The 22,041-nt window shown below is 40.0% G+C and overlaps 1 protein-coding gene across 3 annotated transcripts in view; it reads right to left on the minus strand.

Moving 5' to 3' along the window:
- Positions 1-22,041, minus strand: part of SLIT3 (slit guidance ligand 3) — a 465,006-nt gene that overhangs the window by 437,895 nt on the left and 5,070 nt on the right. For all 3 annotated transcript variants that reach the window (XM_088173839.1, XM_088173838.1, XM_088173840.1), the window contains 2 exons: positions 5,501-5,572; positions 2,834-2,905 (listed from right to left, as the gene is read on the minus strand). In XM_088173839.1, the coding sequence (XP_088029965.1) occupies positions 2,834-2,905; positions 5,501-5,572 (144 nt within the window). The remainder of the gene's footprint in view (positions 1-2,833; positions 2,906-5,500; positions 5,573-22,041) is intronic.

The following is a 22,041-nucleotide window of genomic DNA, read 5'->3' on the forward strand; positions in this document are numbered from 1 at the left end:
TGGTGAGTACCACTGGTCTTTCTCAGGCTTCTGGACCTTAGGATTCAGCAGAACTTACACTGAACACATGGAATTTTGCTATGAGACAATGGCTTAGATTCCTGCATTTCCCAAGTGCTGAGTACAAACATGCCAAAAGAAGAAGCTGCTTCTACCTTCCACTCCCACAATGCTTCATTTCTCAGCTTTGTGCTGTCTGTCATTTTAAGAAACCTTGCATAATGTTCTTTCTTCAACTGATGTGGTCAAATTTTATTCAGCCAATATGCAATTCTGACAATATCCTCCTTTATTTGCATTTTAAGAATTAATGTCCCACCAAAAAAAATAAAAAATCAAACTAAATCCAAATAACTGGTGAGTCACCTCCATGGCATATTTGGCAGCAGTGGGTATCAGCTCTAAAGACATTTTAATTAAACTTTACTTTTACAGGACACGTGAAACAAAAGTTTGCTAATTTTCTCAGATAATAACAATGGAACTGCTTCAATGTCCTGACAAGTAAAAATAAAGTGAGCTCCAATATTCACCTGAGCTTAAGCCCTTTGAATGCTTGAGGAGAGGAGTGGACCATACTTCCACTGTTACTTTGAATGAAAACCTTTATATGTGGTATTTTGCCAGGAATAGAAATTACTCCTGTTCTTTAAAGTTTGACCTAGTACAGCTGCTTTGTTTAAAAATAAGTTAATGATTATTTTTGCATCCACTTCAATAGATCAAAAAAGAACATTATTCCAAAAATCGAAGCAATGTAAGTGATTTTTTTATTTGTTATTTGAAATAAATTAAATGGAAAAAAGCCAGGTTATTTTTTTTAATGCAACCAGCATACCTTCTTCATTAACATTTTGCAATGTTTGAGAATACTTAATAAAATAGCTTTAATATTACCTAAAATGTTGCAATTTAGCCTTTGTAAGTTATGCCAAACTTTCCACAGTCCATTCTCCAAAGCCTACTGACTCATAGCAAAAAAACCCCCAGATTTACAGTTTTGTCCTAAAAGTGATTTAAACTAAAATACCAAAAAGTTGCAAGTTTCCAGACCTCCCTTTCATACTACATTAATTTAGGAAATATTTTAATGACAGGCAATGCTAAAAGAGAAGCAGAGATGCAGTATGGTTAACAGGCCAAGTTAAGAGTTCGTACAGGGAAGAAAAAAAAACAAGTTGAAACTTTCAAACATCACAGACTTAAAGAGACACTATTAAAGGTATCATATTTCCTGCCTTCTGCTTTCACAATATATATTGTTTTCAGTTCTTGGCAGAGCAGGCTCTGCAGAAACACAACAGATGACACTCGAATTTGGGTTCTGGCTACCAACAGCCAGCCCCTTCTCCTGGAAGTTCCTCAAAACTCTTTCAAAATTTAACTATGTGAAACTTTATCTAAATATAGATATGAGAAAACTGTATGAATTTTTAATCTAAATGTAGGTATGAGAAAGACCTATTTATATATGTATACAAATGTATATAAAATGAGATTACTAGGACTTGGTAGTTAGGATACTGACTCTTCAAGATTACATACAATGTGAAAAAAGCATTCTACAATGCCAAGCTATGTTTAATTTTAGAAAATTAAGCTAGGGTTGGGTATTTTTTTTTCTGAAATAAATAAGCTATGGCAAAACTCTGCACTCTATTCTAATTGAATATAGGTGAAAATTTGCTATAATCAGAATTTAAAACTCATCTCCCTTACTGCCATAGATGGAGCTTTTTCTGATTCATGACAAAAGTACTGGGTAAATTAATTTTAAACGTTCAGTGCCCTCATTAAACAACTCAAATGCAAATCTAATCCTGAGATCATCTGAAACAGCTTTAGTACAGCATTAGCTCAATACACCAGACTTCTCCTGAATAATTGCTAGTGGGCACTTAACTCCTGAAAGCTGCTTTAGAAAATATCAATGGGAAAATAACAAGTCCTACAAGAAATGCCTTGCAGATAACAGTTACCAACCAAGCATAAAAAGCCTGCATTCCAAACCAGCTTGAGATATTGTTCTGGTCACCTACCTCTAACAAAGAATAATTCTCCAAGGTATTTCAGTATTACAGAGATTTTGCCCTGCTCCCACCATAGCAGACAGAATTAATGATGATGATAAGGAGCAAACCCAGCTAAGAACAGCAATTGGATGCAGAATTAACTTTGTCCTTTTTAATATTTAAATTTATACTCCTGCAGGGCCAGGAGTTTGCTAAAAACTGATTCCAGATTGAGAGACTTCTTATATTCACCTTCTCCAAAAAAGAAAAAAAATTAACTTAATTGCTACCAAAAGCAGAAGAAATCTACAATCCCTCCTCCACTAAGTCTTCCATGATACCCTGGAATCCACTGCTATCACTGGCATTATGCTACTTCAGAGGAAATGAATCAGAAAACTAGATATAAAGGCATTTTCAGAAATACTGTGGTTCTCAAAGGAGAAAATGGCAATTTCCATCAGCATAGACATATATAAAATACAGATATATACAATAATATTAAATTATTATTAAAAAATCTTTCCTCCACATACCAGTTTTAAGACTTGCCTAGATAATGTCCTTTTGATAATGCTATTGAGACTCTGGTTTCACTGCCAGTTCTATTTTCTTGGCAGCCACTCTATATTTTATTTCAAGTATTAGCTATCATGTAACATAAATTCAGCCGTGTTTAAGAGCATACTTTAATTTAGGCAGGTACTCATCTCTCTCTCTCTCTTGAAGAAAGTTAATTTTATTATCATTATACGTTATGGATCATTAACAGTGAGTACAAAGTCTGTAGCTTTTCCACAGGTATAAATACAGATACTTACAGCCGTTCAAGTTGTTTCAGATCCTGAAAAGCTCCACGTTCTATCACACTGATCTGATTTTCTTCCAAGTGTCTGCAATTCCAGAAATGCCAGTTAATTTTAACGAAATATAAGAACATTCCCATTTCTCTTCAAACATTATCAAAATGCTTTTCACCTAAGTATCAACACCAGTGTTAACTGGAGATGATTAAAATAATCAGGGCAGAGAAGCATTGCTTCTCTTGGTCACCAACAGGAAATTTATTCCAAATTTTCCTCCTGATCTCCACATTTGGCAAATATTTTTGTCCCTAAACTTCTGTAACCACATTTTGCTCAGAAAGGTGCCAGTCTGGAGGCTGGCAGTGACGTCCCTGGGACATTCCCAATCTTTCCAGGATATTTATGTGCCAAATTAAGATACCCGACTTCTACAGCCCACAACTCAATGGCAATGTATTTTTTTGTCCAGACTCTGTTCTGCACTGATTTCAAATACAAATACAAATTTCTATGCATGTATTTGTATGATACAAATCCTCTACGTGCTCCAAAGAGGTTCCACCCCTCAGGAGCAGCAGCTTTGTGACACAACCCTACAGCCCCACGGTACAACAGGGTACAAACACCTGGGACAGGTCCAGTTTTCCACTGTGGCTGATCCTGCTTTTCTCTCCTCCTGACACCAACACTGGGATAAGTTACAAGCAAAGGAGACTGACTTCGCTCTGATTTACAGTGTGCAGGCCATAACTGCCATTCAGAAACGCCAAAACCTGTGCCACAGCAGAAATGCTCTTGACAGGTGAAGTGGAAGCCAAGCAAGAGAGATTCCAACAGCCCCAAGTGAGGTGATCCTTTCCCTCCCTCCAGCACACACCCAGTCCTGCCTCTGTGAGAGCACTCATGCAGAGAATAAACACCTCTGAGTATTCCCTGTGAACACCTGTGGACAGTCTGGACCCAGGGAAGATGAGAGGAAAACACAATTCCTGCCTGTTCAGCAGCCACTGCTCTGCCCTCAGTCCTCTGAGGATGCTCAGAGCTGTTTGACTGGGCAGGAGCTGAGGGCACAGACAGCAGGACAGCATCCACACATTACACCAAGAAGATGGAAACGTAAAACTACAAAACTCAGGCTCCTGAATTAGTCATGCTGCTTAAAGGACAGGGAGGAAATACTGTATTAGGAAAAGGGAAAAGATAAAGCTGTAAGGGATGAAAGGAAAAGGTGCACAAAGAAGTATTTCGAATGTGTGGTGTTTGCTTGAGACTGGAGGATTTTTTTCTGCTGTCCAGGGCTACAGGTTTCCAGGTCACTTGTTCCTAGTCCTTATTCTAATGTGTGCAAACAGGACTAGGCTACCTTTCTAGGAACACTGGGACAGACTGGGATTTCTGGGAAATCACTGGGATTTCTGTCTACTCACTATACCCCCCAGCAAACAGGGCAGGAAGGAAAAAAAGGAAAAATAGGAGTTTAGCAACAGAATTATGCAGAGACAATAAGAGAAACGAAAGAAAAGTTAGGAAAAATCTGAAGGACGTTTTATTCCAACTTTGTGGCAGACACCACACTACTCAGTCTGAGCAAATGAGTTACATAAACCTGGAATGAACACAGGACAAAAAGCTCCAAGTAAAGATGGCAGCTGTACATTTTGGTTATTCCTGAAGGCATAAAAGACTGCAGCAGCATTAGGCAATGTCTGGCACTATGAAAACCCAACCAAACTGAAACAAATACTGGCATTAATATAGTATAGAACATGCATTTTAATAGACTCCCAAAATGGTATTGGCGGTTAGGATGGGAGCCAAGGAAATCTAAAGAACTCCTCTGCTAGAGATGAGAGAAACACCACAAGAACAAAAAGTCTTCCCAATGGATTTGAGGTGTTTCCTTAGTATGTGACAACTTGCTCACAAGAGTTAAGGTAGCAGGAGCAAAGACTCAACTTTTCCTTAGCAGGACTTAAATATTACTTATATTATCACTAAAGATCTGTAACAGTTCAACAGTTGCAGCCTTAAGGGCTTTAGAAGATACTCAGAGGAAAACTTTTCATCACTAACTTAGTGGTGTTGTTTGAGGTTCATGTGAGAATACAGGAAACCAGGAATGACAAAGTCTGCAAAGTCTGATGTTCAAGGCCCATCTACAGGGATGGTTAAACTCCTGATAGATACTGAGATCATAAGACAGCACCACCTGAAATCTTTGTATTTATGACTGTACACTAGAACAAAAAAAAACCTCACCAGTTTCCTCGTGTTCAGGTTCTACAGCTAGTCTTGATCAGCTTCTGCTTAATACTGTGCAAAATTATGTAAATGGGACTGTACCTTACAATGGCCAAAATCTGAAAGTCCTATTTGCTAGTGTCTCAATATAACTGATTTATGCATGAGTGATTGTAAAGCAGACCAAAATCTTTTCCACATGACTTATTCAAAGCTGGTGAGAAACAACTGAACAGCTCTGAAACTAAAGTCACTTTAGTGTAGAACTAAAATTTACTGTTTCACATGACAAACTGTTCAGGTTGCCTGGTTTAAAAGAATACCAACAACTGAATTATGTGCCACATTACTGGAATTTGATCTCTGAAATTATGGAAATTCTAAGTAGTATCACCCTAAAATAGCCTCATAAAAACCAGACAAGTTTTGTGTTATACTCACAAGACACGAAGATTCTTCAGCCCCGTGAAATCGGTCTTTGTGATTCTTGTGATGTTATTTTTTTCTAGATCCCTGCAGAGGACAAAGAAAGCAGCATTCAGACACTATAACACCCACAATTCCATTAGCAGAAAGTATCTCCATCACCCACCAGCTGCTCAAACTGTACACACAAACATTTGCATTAAAATCTCAAAAAGCAAGTCATTGACCCTGATGCATTTTGCCTCCTCCTCCTCTATGCTGTTCTCACAGATAAAATTTCTCCCATTTTTAGTTCTAGTGTCAGTGCTCACTCAATGCTGTTTTCCTCCTCAGACTACAATTCTGTAAAAGGGTGTGTATATCCAAGACCCAATTAGTACAAAACAGCTGAAACAAAAGTACAGGGCCTCAAAATTATTATTCTAAACCCAAGTAAGTCCCACCTGCTGCAGAAACTGGCCAGAGCGAGCCTGAAAAGAGGACAGCTGAGTTCAGTGACTCCTTAGTGTGCTCCTACCCAGATGACTGAAATATTCACTGGTGCCATAGGTCCTGTTTTGCCATTTTCTCCCCTCTAGACCTGCCTTTGCCAAGAACCCCTAAAATTCTGCCAGTTGAGCATGTCCTATTATTTGGCCTTAGATATTTCTTGGTTTTCAGTCCTGTCCACACTGTTCTCCCTGGCCTAGTGCTATCCAACAGGAACAAGACAAACATCTGTTCTTCTTTTCTGGTCTTCATGCCATCAAAAATATGGCATGGAGACACAAAATGTATAATATTTTTGGCATAACTTTTTTAAACATTTGACATCAATCTTTCAATGAGTCTAACAAATAAGCAAGACCTTGACTGGATTGAAGCAGTATGTGATGCACCAGAGCACAGAAAGAAGTGTTTAAGAATATTGGAATCTACTTCTAATGGTTATCGACAGACATCAAAATAATCCTAATAAAATCCTTACATCATAAAATGGATTATAAACAGATTTTACAAACTATATGAGCTAGTTCATACATCTTAGCATGAGACATTTCTATAATACAAGAAACATTCTCCTGTCAGGAAAGCAATGATGGGAAGTAAGGATAAAGATAAGGAAACGAGAGGCAAAAAGTTCCTATGTTTCAGCTCTATGAACAAGACAGCCTGTACCCCTGGGTGACTTATGTCAGCTGTATTTTAAAAGATTCACTGGAGAGAAGAAAGCACAGAGCGTGTACAGGGCACTTTCACTGCTGTACCAGCCATTCTCTTCCATTTGTCTTTATCCTGTCTATTGACTCATGCTTTTCCCTGAGAACACCTCTGAATCACTGCCTACATCTTTCAAATTTTCCAGCTTAATTTCCTCTTCTGTTTTCAGTTCAGTTCTTCTATCCTGGTGCATCATTAACTACTCACTGGTGTGCCAGTGAGCTGATTGCAAGAAACGTTGGAAGGAATCAGGTCTGGAGTAAGCAATGTGTAAATAGCTCGTGTTTGACTTGCACGTTGCTCCCCATCTGCTTTTCATGGCATTCCATCACAAGCTTTCCCTTTATCTCAGAGAAGCTCTAGCAAAACACTGCATTAAGCTGGTTGGAATCCCCCAAGGCAGAGAGGAGCCAGCCAAGGGACATGGAGCAACACGGTGTCCATGGCCCCAGGTTTTGTGTATTTTGGTAAGGCTTGATCCCAGCACAGCTTTACTTGGCTTCAACAAGTGCATGCAGAACCACCACTCCTGCCATCTACAGAGCAACCTCTGCACCACACCCAGTCTGAGACACCAGTCCCACACATCAGCACAATTCCTCTCTGCTTTCAGCCCCAGGAACACTCAATATTCTTCCCCCGGGGAAATCTGCAGCTCTGTTCTGAAAGACTTTAACATTGCCTGATCAACACATATCTTGAGATTGCTTTTTCCTCTACTCCTGCAGATTGGCACAGCCTATCCTGTATACACAATATCAATCATCCTATTAATCACTTACAAAGTTTAGTGTCTAAGTGAAAGGTTTCCATTTCTGTTATTCCAATTACTTGCACCATGCCCTAACCTTAAGAGAAACATTCCTCATGAAGTTCACTTTGCTCAAACCATAACTGCAGCCTCTGTCTGTTTTAAAAAACAGTGTTTACCTTCTGAACATTTGCCTTTTCCAGCATGCTCTGCCTCAAGGCTTATCTGCCATTTGAAGAAAAACAGACTAAAACTGTGATGAGCTACGTAAAATTTCCTCCTCCTGTTCACAGTAGGTCTAACACTGCTGCAAAGCAGCAGACTGCCACAGGTTACCCCATTAGTCAATTAAACTTTGTGACTCTGAAGTTACTGAACTAATGCAGACATTAGTGGTTTACAGCTGGTATTTGTGGGCAACATAATATTTTATGTTTCCTTTATAAAGTTTGGCAGCTGATTATGGGCTCACTAGTGGGTTTCAACTACAAAGAGCTAAACCTTAACATGTAATCTTGGTTGGCTTTCAAACACATCAGTGTTCAAAAAGACTCTTGGAACCAAACAGATTTCTTGGAAAAGAAATCATCTGAGTCTAAGATATGAGGAAAATAATACCATGAAGGCAAATTTAATTTATATTTCCCTTCAACACATATCTATGTCCAGATGACATAATTCTACATAATATTCTTATTGTGCAGAATTCCTGCATTTTGGGTAGTATGTGGGACCAAGCAGATCTTGAATCCTACTCAACACATCTATGTCTCCCACAGGCCCAGCTACTACTCTTGGTCTTTTCACATTCAAATAAGACAGTCTAATCAATTCAAAACATCTAAGAAAACTCCATTAAGGAATACAGGTATCTTCTGGAGTGTCAGCAGCAAAGTTGATTATTATCCATTAAAAAGAAAGCAGAAATTACATCTGTACCAGTTTTGGTAAAGCTCTTGACATTAGGTCTGCCTTGTCAATTTATTAATTTATTTTAGCAAAATTTGTAGGATAAAGCATGCTAACAACAATGCAGCTACAGTGGTAGCTTTAAGAAAACAGACGTGGAAGGAATTATTTCAGTGAGAACAGAAACATGAATTGGACTAGAATGGTATAAGACATCATGAAAGTGAGTTCAGATGAGCTATTAAGGGAGCTTTACTCATAAACATGTCCTGCTATGTTCTAATAACAATTTAATTCAACACATATTTTGTAGATGCTGAAGACTGAGTCACACAATGTACACACTTATTACAAACAGGGATGCTTGGAGGAACTGGAGCAAATCCTGCTTCATTGCAATAATTCCTCTGAATTGCTTCATCTTTCATTCTTCTCTAAAGACAATCAAGTGAATTTAAGACAGACTTTTCAATGTCTTAAAGCATCAACATTCCCAGGAGCGTGCCAGGAGTGCACAGATTTCCTCTGCTACATCTCGATTGATAATTATTCTGTTCAGCCACTCAGCTCTTCCAAAACATCCGGACACTGTTTCAGCCCCCGCCCTCCTCCTTGGACTGGATCAAGTTAATGACTGGAGAAGTAAATCCACTTGTCTCTTCACACTCTGTGCTCCAGCCCTCCGGGGCTCCCCAGCCTTGGCAAACGCAGCCCCTGATGCCGGAGGCTCCCTCCTCCCTGATGCACAGGACCAGGATGGAGTCCGGCCCCATCACCCCCACAAGGAGCACTGCAGCTCTTACAGAAGGGCCAGTAACAACAGCAGGCAGATGCTCAAGTCTTGCACCATCTTCAGCTCAGTAATTCAGTGGATATGTATAAATAAAACACCTTATGCAATGTCCAAATCCTTTCATATACAAGGATGCAAAAATTCAAAGCAACACTACTAGATTGTAGCAAGTTCCTATTGCAGTCAGAGGTCATTTTTCTACCATCTGACCCCTCTGTCTATTATAATATCCACGATAATCTGGATAATAAAGTTTGGGCCCTCATCATACTTGTGACTCTTAAACATACCCAGGTCAATCCCTAACTTAATTCCTCTACATCTTCCAGACTACAGTTTTGGGGTCTTTTAATCAGCTGCTCATTTTAGAGCTCTGGTTCCCAAGCTGTGCTTTTCCAGGCACAGAGAAGTCAAACCAAACCAGTTCTCTCTCTACAATTCTGTAATGGTTTGGTTTTGCAGCCTCTGATACATGGGCACTGCACAAGTTCATGGGCACAAAAAAACCAAACTCATTCTGATATTCTCACTGCAAATGCTGTGTTTGCTTTAAGATGAGGTTCTATTTTGTGCTTTAAAATAAAAACAAACAAAAAAACAAGTCTTTTTTTTCTGATCAGGAAAACTACCAGACCTCAGGCCTAATTCTGTAACCCTCTGGTCAGAAAAGAAATTGCCTGAATTTAGTTCCCTTTCTAGAAGAAACACAGTTGCTGCATTTGGTTAAAGCCATTTATTATCTAAGTGCTCAAGAACAACAAATTTGTCTCTGTTTCAGAGAATTCTCAGGTGCCCATCTGGCAAACAGTGACATTCCTAAGAACAAAAGTGAAGATCCTTGGTGCCCAATAATTTCATGGCAGTAGCTGATTTTGCATTTCAGTGACAAACACAGTCCTAGGTGGGCAGTACTTTGAAAAATATTTCTTGTCTAATTAATATGATTTGTCTTTAACCTAAGACAACGTTACACAAAATGAAAATCCATAGAAAACAAAAAAATCCTGCTACCTAAGGAGAAGGAGCATCAGACTTAATTACAGTCCTCAGATATTTCTTCATTTACATCAATAAAGAATTCAATAAGAGCAGTAGAAAAGCTCATCTCAAAAAGAGCAGTAGGGAAACTGTATTTAAGGAAAAATTAAATACACTTCAAAAACCAGCTCTTACCCAAGTTAAACAGCACTAGGATTCTTTCCTGTCCAGCTGCTTCCTAAGCAAGGTAAATATTAATTTCTAGTCACAGAACCTCAAACACAAAGTTTAGTTTCTGTTCCTGTTACATTTTCAAAGTGGTTATTACCACACACCAGTTCAAAGCTACACACATTTGTCACAGTAGGGACAAACAAATCAGCCCAGAACCCAACACTCTGAAAGGAATCTTGATTCAACCAACAGGGAAGATGCATTTCTCTTCACCTCATTTTTGGTATTTTCCAAGAAGGAATGCCTAAAATTTGTGTGTCACAGAACAAAGCTTATGAACTAATAAAAACCTCTCTTGATCCCCCTAAAAACAGGTCAGGATCCAACACACCATCTAGAATTCCCATCAAAACAAACCTCGCCTGGGACATAATTCATGCAACTTCCAAATGTTCATGAAGAACAGAAGAAAAATAATTTTCCAAGAAACTTAAGAGCACCTGTTGTGAAGTGATAGCACACATCCTTTGCTATGATTAATTTGTACCACATTCCAAAGGGTTTATTTTAAATGGCAAATCAACATTGGAAACATGGGAGCTAAAATTCAAGTGATAATGAATTAATCCGGGTTCCTGGACCTAGGAGTTACTGATGTTTTTCATTAGGCCAATTCCTCCAAGTAACTGAAGCAGCCCTGAGTCCTGAGAAACGAGGCTTTTTCTGTGCCACTGCCCTGCTAAAGGACTTTGTCAGCCCAAACCCTCCTGAGTGACAGCTGAGTCATCCCCTGGAAGTTTTTCTGTGCTTTGTTTTCCCCATCTCCAGTCACCAAACACGCAGCACCTGAGCTGGAAGAAATCTGCATTTTCCAAAGTAATGCATTTTTTCACACTTGACCTGCCTACTCTTTGCACTCCAGAAACTTAAAACCACGAGGAAAACCTTCTTGATTTTTAGGAAGGCTACCTGCAGGGTTGGAGGCAAAAACTGTTCAGTAAAGCCTCTCCTCTTTAAGAGTGCTTTAGTTCTTGGTTTGGGAACATGCTAAAACCAGGACCAGGAAAGGGACAAAAATCCACTCCCATGTGTGAATGTACCCACACAGCAGATTCTGGCTGCCCTTTCCAGTCCTCACGAACCCAGTATCTGTTCTATTATTTTAACTATTTTCCAGGACTTCTGCTGTGCAGCTAATTTTATTTAATGGCTATGAACTGCCACCAGCCTCTTAACCTTAAATGACCATAATTCCCACCAGAAAGCACTTGGCAATTCTCTCTTTTGCCTTCAATCCAAGAACTTCAAAGTTACTGTGATAAACTACTCAATTATAACACTATCCTGAAGCCCTCTGGCAGCACAATCTGCATATCTTCAGATTGAACATATTTTCATCTCAAGTTTTGCAATGCAGGAAATGAATTCCTGGGACTGGATTTTATGAAATACACAAATTCCACTAGTTTCCAAATCACATGGGCAAGTATGAACATCACTTCTAAAGAAAGACAAAAACTTCAAAATCATATTCAGCTGAGGTAATTCCATTTTTAAAAAACATAGTACATTTTATCTCTATAAGACTCAAGTTATTTTTTTCTTCTGAACAGGTGACTTTGCAAAGGAGCATGAGAATTTATTTTTATTTCTACCGAGCTCTAGAAAGACTGGCACTTTCTGAACATTTCACATCATTTAGTTCAATAGAAGAAAAATATCCAAAGCCCTCCATCTGAGAGGAAATAATCCCTGATAAAAAAAACAGGTGAGGTACTGCATGAGCAGGAAGAGGCTTTGCAGCAAAGTCTCCTGGAGTCCCATTGTGCCCCAAAACTCCAGCAGTGGCCACCTGAACCACAGGCAGAGAATTTGAAAGAATTCACTGCTGTCTTATCCTGGGGGTGTTCTGACAGTCCATCTGCAATACTGAGTCAGTGCAGCTCTCCAGGACGGGAAAGAGACTGGCAGGAAGCTGTGTGATGACATTTGAACAGAGGCTGAGACACCTGGGTTTGTTGAATTTAAATTAAAGAAAGGTTAAGGGGAGATCCTACTGCAAACTATAACCAGCGGCTCAGAGACTACAAACCCCCTTGCCTGATCTGCAGAAAGAACAAGCCACAGGTGGAGAAACATGAAGAGAGAAAAAAACAAGCCCTGCCACAACCACCAGTTCTTCTTAAATATTCTGCATAGTTTCAGCAACGAGAACTGCACAGATCCACACAGCAATACTGGGATCCAGCAGCGAGGACATCTTATACAAGAGTAACAATTCAACATCTCATCGTTTTTGCTGTAGTTGTTGGATACCACGTGTGTGACACTGGATAGTTTCAGTCCTCAGGAAAATTTAAACAGCAATTAAACAGCCACACAATAGTTGGAGTGTGCAAATCCCATGCTGCAGTCCATCACGTTTTCGTAACACACCTACACGACAGCTTTTAATTCAAAAGAGGTTAGATCCTCTGTTCTGATTACAGAAGGCTTTCAGGTATGAGTCAGACTGTTTTCTTTCTGTCTGAACAATGAGGAAAACGGACCTTCGAGGTTAAGTGCCCTCATTTTGTGAATAAGCTGTCCATTCTTCAGCCCATTACAGCACTGCTTGGTTAATAACACACATTAAGTGTCCAAATGATCTGGAACTGCTTGCAGACAACACACTTCTGCCCTCATCCTTATAAAAATAAGAAAAAAAAATATTTGGCAAATTACAAATGTTAAGAAATACCCAGGAAAAAAAAAAAAACAACTTAACTTTTTCAACTTGTGCAGTGGCTGAATTCCCTACAGCAGACAGCAGTGGAAGTCATACCAAGGCCCACAGAAAGAAGCATAATGGATTGAGTAATTCAAGTATTCTGCTTCTTCCAAGGAAATACATGTTTGTCTCAGCCTGCAGGAATTCCTGTCTAATTATTAGAGTGTAAAGGTTTTATTATCCACATAAAGGAATCGTTATGCTGACAGCATAATGTTGAACAGTACATTTTACACTCCTGTGTCCTTCACCTCTGTCCCCAGAGTCCTGTACTTGCTCTTGATGTGTTCCAGATCTCCTCTGGCAGTGTCACCTGTGCCCTGGTGAAAGACAGAGTCACTGCAGGAAGAACAGAAGGGGTGAAGGTTGTCCTGGCACTTCCTCGTGTGCCAGTGCACACCTGGGCTGAGGAGGCACCTGGTGATGGAGCTCCAGCACAGGAGGGAGAGAACAAACAGCACCTCGAGTGATGGTCTGAGCAAAGTGAAGGCTCCTCTGGAGCTCAAGCTGGCAAGGGTCAGTAAGGAAAGCTCCCAGCAGTGCATTAGCTAGAAAATAATAAACAAGATGAGATGGCTCAGTGACAGACTGAGGTGCTCAGAGCCTTCCCCAGCAGAGGAGGAGAGGAACAGCCACGAGTGGCAGAGGATGAAGTCAAGCATCATTTGAGAGCTCCTGAGCTGAACGAGCCTGCAGGAAGACAGGACACATCTGCTGGAGCAGAGATCAGGCTGACCCAGCTCAGCCTCGCCCTGACACCTCCAACACAGGCAAATATCACCTCTGCCTTGGAAAGGTTTAAAAGCACAATATGGCAAAGTGCAGGGCTGGTCAGCAGCAGCCTCATTTTATTACTGGAAAGGTCACTGAAAATACTACAGCAGGCAATTTCTGGTTTTCAGGGCCCAAGGGACATTTCCTGTCTGAATTCCATGTTCTGCTTTGAGCAGAGGCTGAACCAGGACACCTCGTGAAGCCCCTTCCAACCTTAATGATTCCATGATTCTACATTTTCTGTAAAGGCAAAGGGTCAAACAAGTATTTGTTGTCTTTTGTTTCAGGATGGGGATTTCAGAGAATAGCAGAAAACTTTAAATATGAAGCATTAAAAAAATAGAAAATACTTTAAAATACAGCTGCTAGAGAAACATGGTTTAATATGACAAAGGCAGGATGTGCACATCATCAAGAGTACTAAGTACAGTTCTGTGTCAGATGAACTCAAGCATCATTTTAATTAATACAAAAAAAACCCAAGGTTAACAACTGCATATACAAAAGGTCACTTTTTTTTTTACTTCTTTTCACTTCTTGATCTTGTTTAGCTATTCCTACTTAATTCCTACAACTGTAGCTCTTCTTTCATGTCCAGCAGGACCAGCTGGCTACACGGATTTCAGGTGGTCAGACCAGCTATTCCAAAGCTCAGACTGCCACTAAGGCAGAAATCAGACCATGCCCAGCATTTCCATATTTCCACTCAGCTACCACATGGACAATTTTATCAGGATATGAACAGAGGTGTGCCTGTGCTCCAATGTCTGACACTTCTGAACTCATCTGGGCAAAAAGCATTGCTGCAAACTACAGCAAAACACACACTGCTTTAATTTTGTATTTCATTTAACAGCGTGGTGTATGACTGAATAGATCATAGTGAAGAAACTGCAGTTTGGGTGCTCCTCACTAATACAGACAACCTGATATTTCAGCCTTGCAATATTTCACACCTGCTCCTGACTGCTGTAAATTCTTGTTAACTTGGAAAGACATTCTATGAACAAACAAATTATTTTAGTGAAGCCTGGCATGAAAATCAAGCCTTGATTTCATCACCCTGCTCACTTTCAGACATGCACAGACTAGAAACCCTTCCCAGATCTTTTCCTGGAAAGGTAAGTGAGATCTCTGTTTATGTTTGGGGTTTTTCTTTTTGTTGCTGTTCAGGGTTTTGGTTTTTTAATGTAAAAAGCATCCAGTTTCACCAACTCGAGTCATTCCTAGCACCACCACGCTGAGTGTAACATGTCTACAGAGGCCACTGAGGAGCAGAGGAAGCCAAAACCTTGCAATAAAATGCGTAGGACAGTTTTAATATGTAAAATGAATTTTGAAGGAAGGGTTGTATTGACTTGATGTTAGCAACCAGATGTTGCAACCAATTTACAAGCAATTTTCTTCACTCTCAAGTAGATTCCCACCTTCCCTGTCCTCCATCCTCATCCCACTTTTGGTTTTTTACTTGCTGCAGTAAAGTTGAATTGATTTCACAATGTTTGCTAAATGAACAGAAAACTCAAGTTTTCCTAAAGCCTTCGCACAGAAATCTGATGTTTCAAGTTACTGAAACTCTTCCTGCTTATAAAACCACTTTGCACTAACTGTGCTGCATACATGAGGGCTATGGAAGAACCAACTTGGAAATCATCTGTTCTATAAAATGAAGTTAACATCAACTGGGAACAATCCATTTTCGTCTTCTAAAAAACGTCATAAGCAATTAGCTAAAGAACTTTCCGGGGGGGGGGATGAACATAAAACCAAAACCAATGCCAAACAAACCCCCAGAAATCCACAAAACACTCCTGATTGCTCCTTATCTTCTGCTGCCTTTTCACATGTTATCTATTAAAACTCAAAGCTCCAAGGGATCATTGGGCTGTTTCCTACACTTTCACATTCTTATCTGAGAAACTTATATCCAGATGTGTGTTTTCATCTCTCTGAAGAACCAGCCTTTCCCTCAGGGCTTTATTTCTCAGTATCTATTTCCACTTCTGGAAAACAAGTTCTCTTTGCTCAAGAATTTCCCTTCCATCTTTTTTTTTTTTTCTTCACCTCTTTTTTCTGGTCTCCAGCTAACCTCCCTGCTGCATTTATCTAGGCATTTCAGAAATGCACAATTGCTTCCCTGTACCATTCCCTCACAATGAGTTCTCTTTTTTGCTGCCCTGCTGTATTCTCTAAACCCCATCTCTAACCAGCTCTACCACTTCAAGAGGATGAGACTGCCAGGGCCTCTTCTCACCACTCTACAACTATTTCACACGAGCTTGTGACCCAGAGGCTCCCACATTGCTCAGTGATGCTGTAACCACTGCTGCCCTCCCCAAACAAAGATGTTTCATCCAGGTTTTGCCAAAATCAGCATTTAAAAAAAAAAAAAAAAAAAAACACGTTCCTAATATAATGCCTCCCCAGTCTAAACAAAACCATCACACAGACAAAAGACAAAATTGGAGAAAATCCATGGGTTAAGTTCCCACTAAAGTCCAGGCAAAACGTGCTTGAGGACAAACAGGAAGGCACAAGACACGTACACTGCTTTCTGGACTCTTCTTCTCCTTGCTGAAATTTCTCAGAGTCATATTTAAACAACACAACTGTTTTAATTAAACATTGCTGTCTCCATACATTGCTGTGGACAAGCAGTACATACATATGCAGGATTACTTTAATGGGCTGCATGTCCTGTGATCACATCTGTTATGTGAACTTTATATGCTACACACTCTATTCTAAACCAGAGAGAATGGGTAAACTGCTGTTTGCTATTTCCTTATTGGGAGAGCAGAAAAATCATTATTACCAAGTTAAATTATATTCTTACATAGAGAATGTGTAACAATGCAGGATTTCTTTGTTCATTCACTTGGGATAAGATAGCACATCCCAAGGAATACAACATATATAAAATTCTAAGGAATAGTCCTTCAATTTTTGGACAAGATTTTTGCAATCTTCAAAGGAAAACTGAAGTCAAGAATTGGAATATTTTCCATTTTGGGTCAAATTGTTTGTAGAAATAACTCATCAAAGTGAAGTCAAATCCTTTCATTGGGGTGGTATATTGTAATATATGACACTGCATTTAATGCTAACACTGAAAAACCCTCTTAGACACACAGACAACCAAGTACTACTTCAACTTAAAAAGCTGCTAAAATATTTGAAGAAGTGCTCAATATTGCCCAGTGCACACCCAGAGCAAATGTCAGAGATGACAATTCAGGAGGACAGTTTTGCTAAACTGCCCTAAGATACTTGGTTCTGCTCTGACCTAAGAAAGTGAGGAAGGCCCACAACTCATGGGATCATTGGAAACTTTCAGGGTTATTTATTAGGTCCCACAACAACGTACACCAGTAACACCTCACAGTCTACTAACACTTGTATTCTGCACCAGTTAATTATCACATTCCTTAGCTGCCACGGGAGAAAAGGAAAAAGACCAATGGAAAAAAAAGCCCAAGGATTCAGGAATAGTCCCCTAACTATTAGCATGCACAAGCATGCACCTTGCTTCTGCCATTAAAATGTTATCTTTCTAATGGTTACACGCTTATTTTTTGACACATTTCACAAGAAACTTGATTTCCAGTCTTCCCCTCCGTTATGTGCCTCTCTCTCCCCACAGTGAAATAGCCAACCTTGACAGAATCCAGCTCTTCAAATAAAATTTGGAGACAGACCTTAAAAGCTGCATTTGATAGTGCTGTGATTTTGGAGAGCAGAACCTCAGCTCCACTAAAATGAAATTTATTACCATTTCTGTTGTCATGCCTAGAAGCACCCTTACAATAGCTCAAGATTTCTTCATATTGAGCAGTGTGCAAACAAAGATTTCCCAAAGGATTGTCTGCAAAGAAAAAGAGCAAAGGGATGAAGACAAGCAGATGAAACAGAGCTGATGAATACATAAGGCACTGTCCTCAACTCCAACACTCTTTTTTTTTTGTCTTACAAGGACTGTTCCTCTCAAGAAACAGCATCACACTGGAAAGAAAAAAAGAATAAATCTATCAGAAATGGAATTCATCACCATCCTCCCCACACTTTCCACACACGTTGGCAGGCTGTTAAAAATGGGTTACTGATCTCCAAATCACTGACCTCCAGAGCAGTCTGTTCCCCCCTTCCATGGAGCCCTGGCTGAAACAGAATGACCAGTCTGTGTCTCTGTGGATTCAAACAGCTGTCCAGGTGCAGAGAAAACATCCTGGGAAACTGCAGGCAGCTGCTGTGGGTGACTGCCAGGATGCAGGGACACAGCACAACATCACCACTGTGTCCCCACACCACAGAGGAGGGGCAATTAATTCCTAAATACATTAATTCCAATTAATTCCTAAACACAACATTAATTCCAATTAATTCCTAAACAAAACACTGCTGCCCCAAACCACGCTGACCATGGGTGCACAGGGCAGCCAGTGAGACAACATGTCCCAAAATTCTCAGTTCTGCCTGGATTCCAAAAGCATTTCCAGGTGTTTGGGAATCTTTATCATTTCTCTGGTACTGATTCCGCCAGGCTGATCCCTCTCCAGGCAGCTGATGCAGGAATAAAAGCAGGCACAGCATCCTCCAGGCAGGAAGAACACAGGACTCTCCTGAGGAGTCCTTTTGAAAGAAAGTTAAGAATAATTTCTGCAACAGTACTGCAGCTACTGAGGAAAACAGGTAAAAATGAACTGCTGGGCAACATCAATTCCATAATCAATTCAGAAGCAAATTTCAGATAGATTTTGAAGACTGATCAATGTAAAGTCGAGACAAGACCAGCTTTAAAACTGAGTTTTCTGCCTCATTTTAACCACACTCATGTTTACCAGAAATGCTCCTTTCACCAGTGACAGTAAAGGAGATTTGAAGCAATGGCTACATTCTCATTTCTACCTGAGAGACAAAATTAGGGTTTTAAGAAAAGAAGTACATCACAAATAGAAAGGTAAAAATGTAATTGCAAGCTCCAGAAATCTATCAATCATAAGATTAAAAACATATATTGCAGCCATCAAACAGATGGTGTAAAAGCGAAATACAAAAATTTATTCTGACAGAGACAACTGACAGACCAGATTCAGTTGCAGGGGGAAGAAAAAGAAAAGGCTGAAAATAACTGGCAGAGGTAAGAATCAGCCTCTTAAATTCTCTTTTCTGTGGAGATGGCCTTCAACTCAATCTCAGACTCACTGAGTACAGAACACAGACCTGTTCCCCTTATCTTTGATGCATTTAATGCCATTAGACAAACTGTCAGCTGCTTACAAGGCCATTTGCTAATGGGGAAGAAGCAGCTCTTGCCATTGACAAGATCCATTTGAGATCTTAAATGATGATATGTCTGACTAGGAAAACACTAAAAACAGACTTGGAAATAAAGCATTACAGATCTCTGGAGAAAAGATTTGGAAAATACTGAAAACAGAGCAGCCTGGGCCATACTGCAACCCAAATATGACTGGAACCCAGCCTTTTCTTATTTGGAATATGACTTGAACAACAAACAAAAAAAGTACAATTGATACAGCTTTACACTGGCAAACAAAACTCAGTGAACATAAGAGGGATGGGAGTCACCACAGCAGCCCTAGGTCAAAATCCAGATCATGTTGTGCTGAAGCACTTGAATCAATGAGAACTTCTAGAAGCTTCCTGAGACCTCAGCAGCAGAAAGGAGCCAAGGACAGAGGCACATTTCCAGCAGCCTGTCCCTCAGACCTCACAAGAGGACAGGGAATAGAAGTGACCTCTATTACAACATTTCCTGACCACCAGTGCTCCCATCAGCATCCCTGCAGCAGGAATGAACAGATTATAAATACAGACTGACAACCACCCGAAGGAAGCCCTGCCACACATCCCTAGCAGTTCGTCATTCTCCTTCATGTTACCAACATTACTTTTCCTGAAAAAGCTTTGCCCCTTGAGGTTCATTTTAGCTTTGCTCCCCAAACTTACCTTCCTTCCTCACCTGAGGTTATAAGCTTGCTGTGTCTCCTCCTCCCCGAGGAGGACAAACATCACTGTTTTGTCTTGCAGGAGTGGAAAATAAGCCCAACAGGGAAAGAGAAGCCCCTTCAGAGAGCTGGGGGACCACAAGATGTGTGGGTGGATTCCTACAGGTGCTCCCAGCCACACATTGTGGGAAATCAAGCACGAGGGGCACCACACAAACTTTGTCAAGAGTTTTGGGAAAACGAAACTCCAAGTTATTTGAGCTGTTAGTTCCTGAGAGGGAACATATCCTGATTTAAGCTTTCTGAAAAGTCTCTGCAGTAAAGAAACTCACTTCTTTACATGCAGTCACTGAAATTACTCACTGAATATCCTTATTAGAGTCAAGTTCTTTTCCACTATTACCATTATCCCCAAACATCTTGTAAGATTTCTGTGAGAAAATCTTTTTTCTCTGTTCTGTGGAAGTTGAGGAATAGCTTAAATACTCTTGAAAATACAGACAACAAATATCAGAAGTCAATGTCCACACAGGACAGGCTACTTTTGTTTTAAACACAACTGGAAATGTTTGTAAACTGGCAGTGACATTCCAAAAGTTAACAGGCAGTTTTCACTATAAAGGTCAAATGACAGTGTACAACACAAGGAGTTTTATACAACTACTAAACCAATAAAAGATTATTAGGATTCAGTTATTTTTGGCCTCACATCCCTAAAGGTAAGCTATACCTGTATTCTTGGCTGCATGCCTCCCCAAACCCACACAATGCACAAATTCCAGGGATATAAAAACAATCCTCATCATTTGTATTTTAGGACTTCCTAAAAGGCAACAGCTGCTCTTTAGGGGGGGCAATTTTCCTTTGGCCTAATTCCTTTGCATGAATCAATACTCAGCTGCAAAAGTAAGAATATGAATAAAAGTAAATAGTCTCAGAGAAGCTCATTAAAAAGTTCTGCAGGAAGTAGCCTGGTCTCTTTCATCTCAAAATCTAATCCAAATTTGTGCAAATGAATACAGGCAACATGACAATGGCCACTACTTGCTTCTGCAGCTACCAATTTACAACAGCTAGTTTCATCCTCCTTCCTGCTGCCATCACTTCAAAACCATGTCACAAATTTAACAGCACCAGACTGATCCTACCCAAGCTCGTGCCAACATGCACTCAAGCACTAGCAGGCAGAGCTGCATTAGGAAAGGGAAGTATCCCCATTAAATCAGGGAACTCAGCTGAGTTTTCCCAGCACCAGTCCCTCCAAGATCAAGCTTTTCCAAGCCAAAGCCATGTACATCCACTTACTGACACATGACCTAGGGAAAAAAAATATCCGAGAAATACTCCATGCAAGGTTTTGGAGACAATTACTACAAAACAAATGAGTGGTAATCCCTAGTGGGAAGAACTCTAGAAAAGCAGAATGTCAGTGTAAGAGTCACATAATTATATTTGCATGTGTTTAACATTGCCTTCTGCAGGAATATGGAAGCATTCAAGACAGGAGCTTAGATTTAATTTGGAGACAGAAATGAGGAAGTTGAAGACTTATTATAAGCCAGTGCAACTTCAGCAGCTCCATGCACCTAGGCCAAAACCACCATAATAATATATTTGTGTAACAGAAACCCCAGACCACATGAAAACTCAGGAGTAAGCAGATGACTAAGGTTCTAAATTGCACCTAAATGTGGACACACTCAATTTAGCTGCTCAGACAAAGCACAGAACAGATTAGTCCTGCAAGCTTTATCAACTTAGCAAGGTAAAGAATCCTTCAAATGAAAGACAAAACAAAGCAATGACTAACACAGGAGAGCTATCAATTAAACAAGAGCCTAAGCCACCAAACATAAACTCATCAGGAACTCAAACACGGTTAAATTCTCCAAAGAAGCTTTTATACATATATAATGTGCTGCTAACAGGCAGGGAGATAACCAGGCATGAATGGGAGGAAAAACACAAAGGCTCATGCTCCACATTCAAACAGAAGGCAGACACTGACCCAGAAGACTTCTGAGCAGGGTCTCAGTATCACTGGCTCCTTTCAGAGCAGAAAACTCAACTGTCAGGCAGGTGGCTTTGATCTGCTCACTGCATTTATGCATCATCTCTAACTAAACGTGACTATCAGCATTATTAAGTGTTATAAACAGCCACATGTATAATGTTCTACATATATAGAAAACATTTCCACTGAAGGAAATTATATAAATAATCACATCCAAGAACTGA

Source organism: Sturnus vulgaris, chromosome 15 (assembly GCF_052056855.1).
Source record: "Sturnus vulgaris isolate bStuVul1 chromosome 15, bStuVul1.hap1, whole genome shotgun sequence".
Taxonomy (NCBI): Eukaryota; Metazoa; Chordata; class Aves; order Passeriformes; family Sturnidae; genus Sturnus; species Sturnus vulgaris.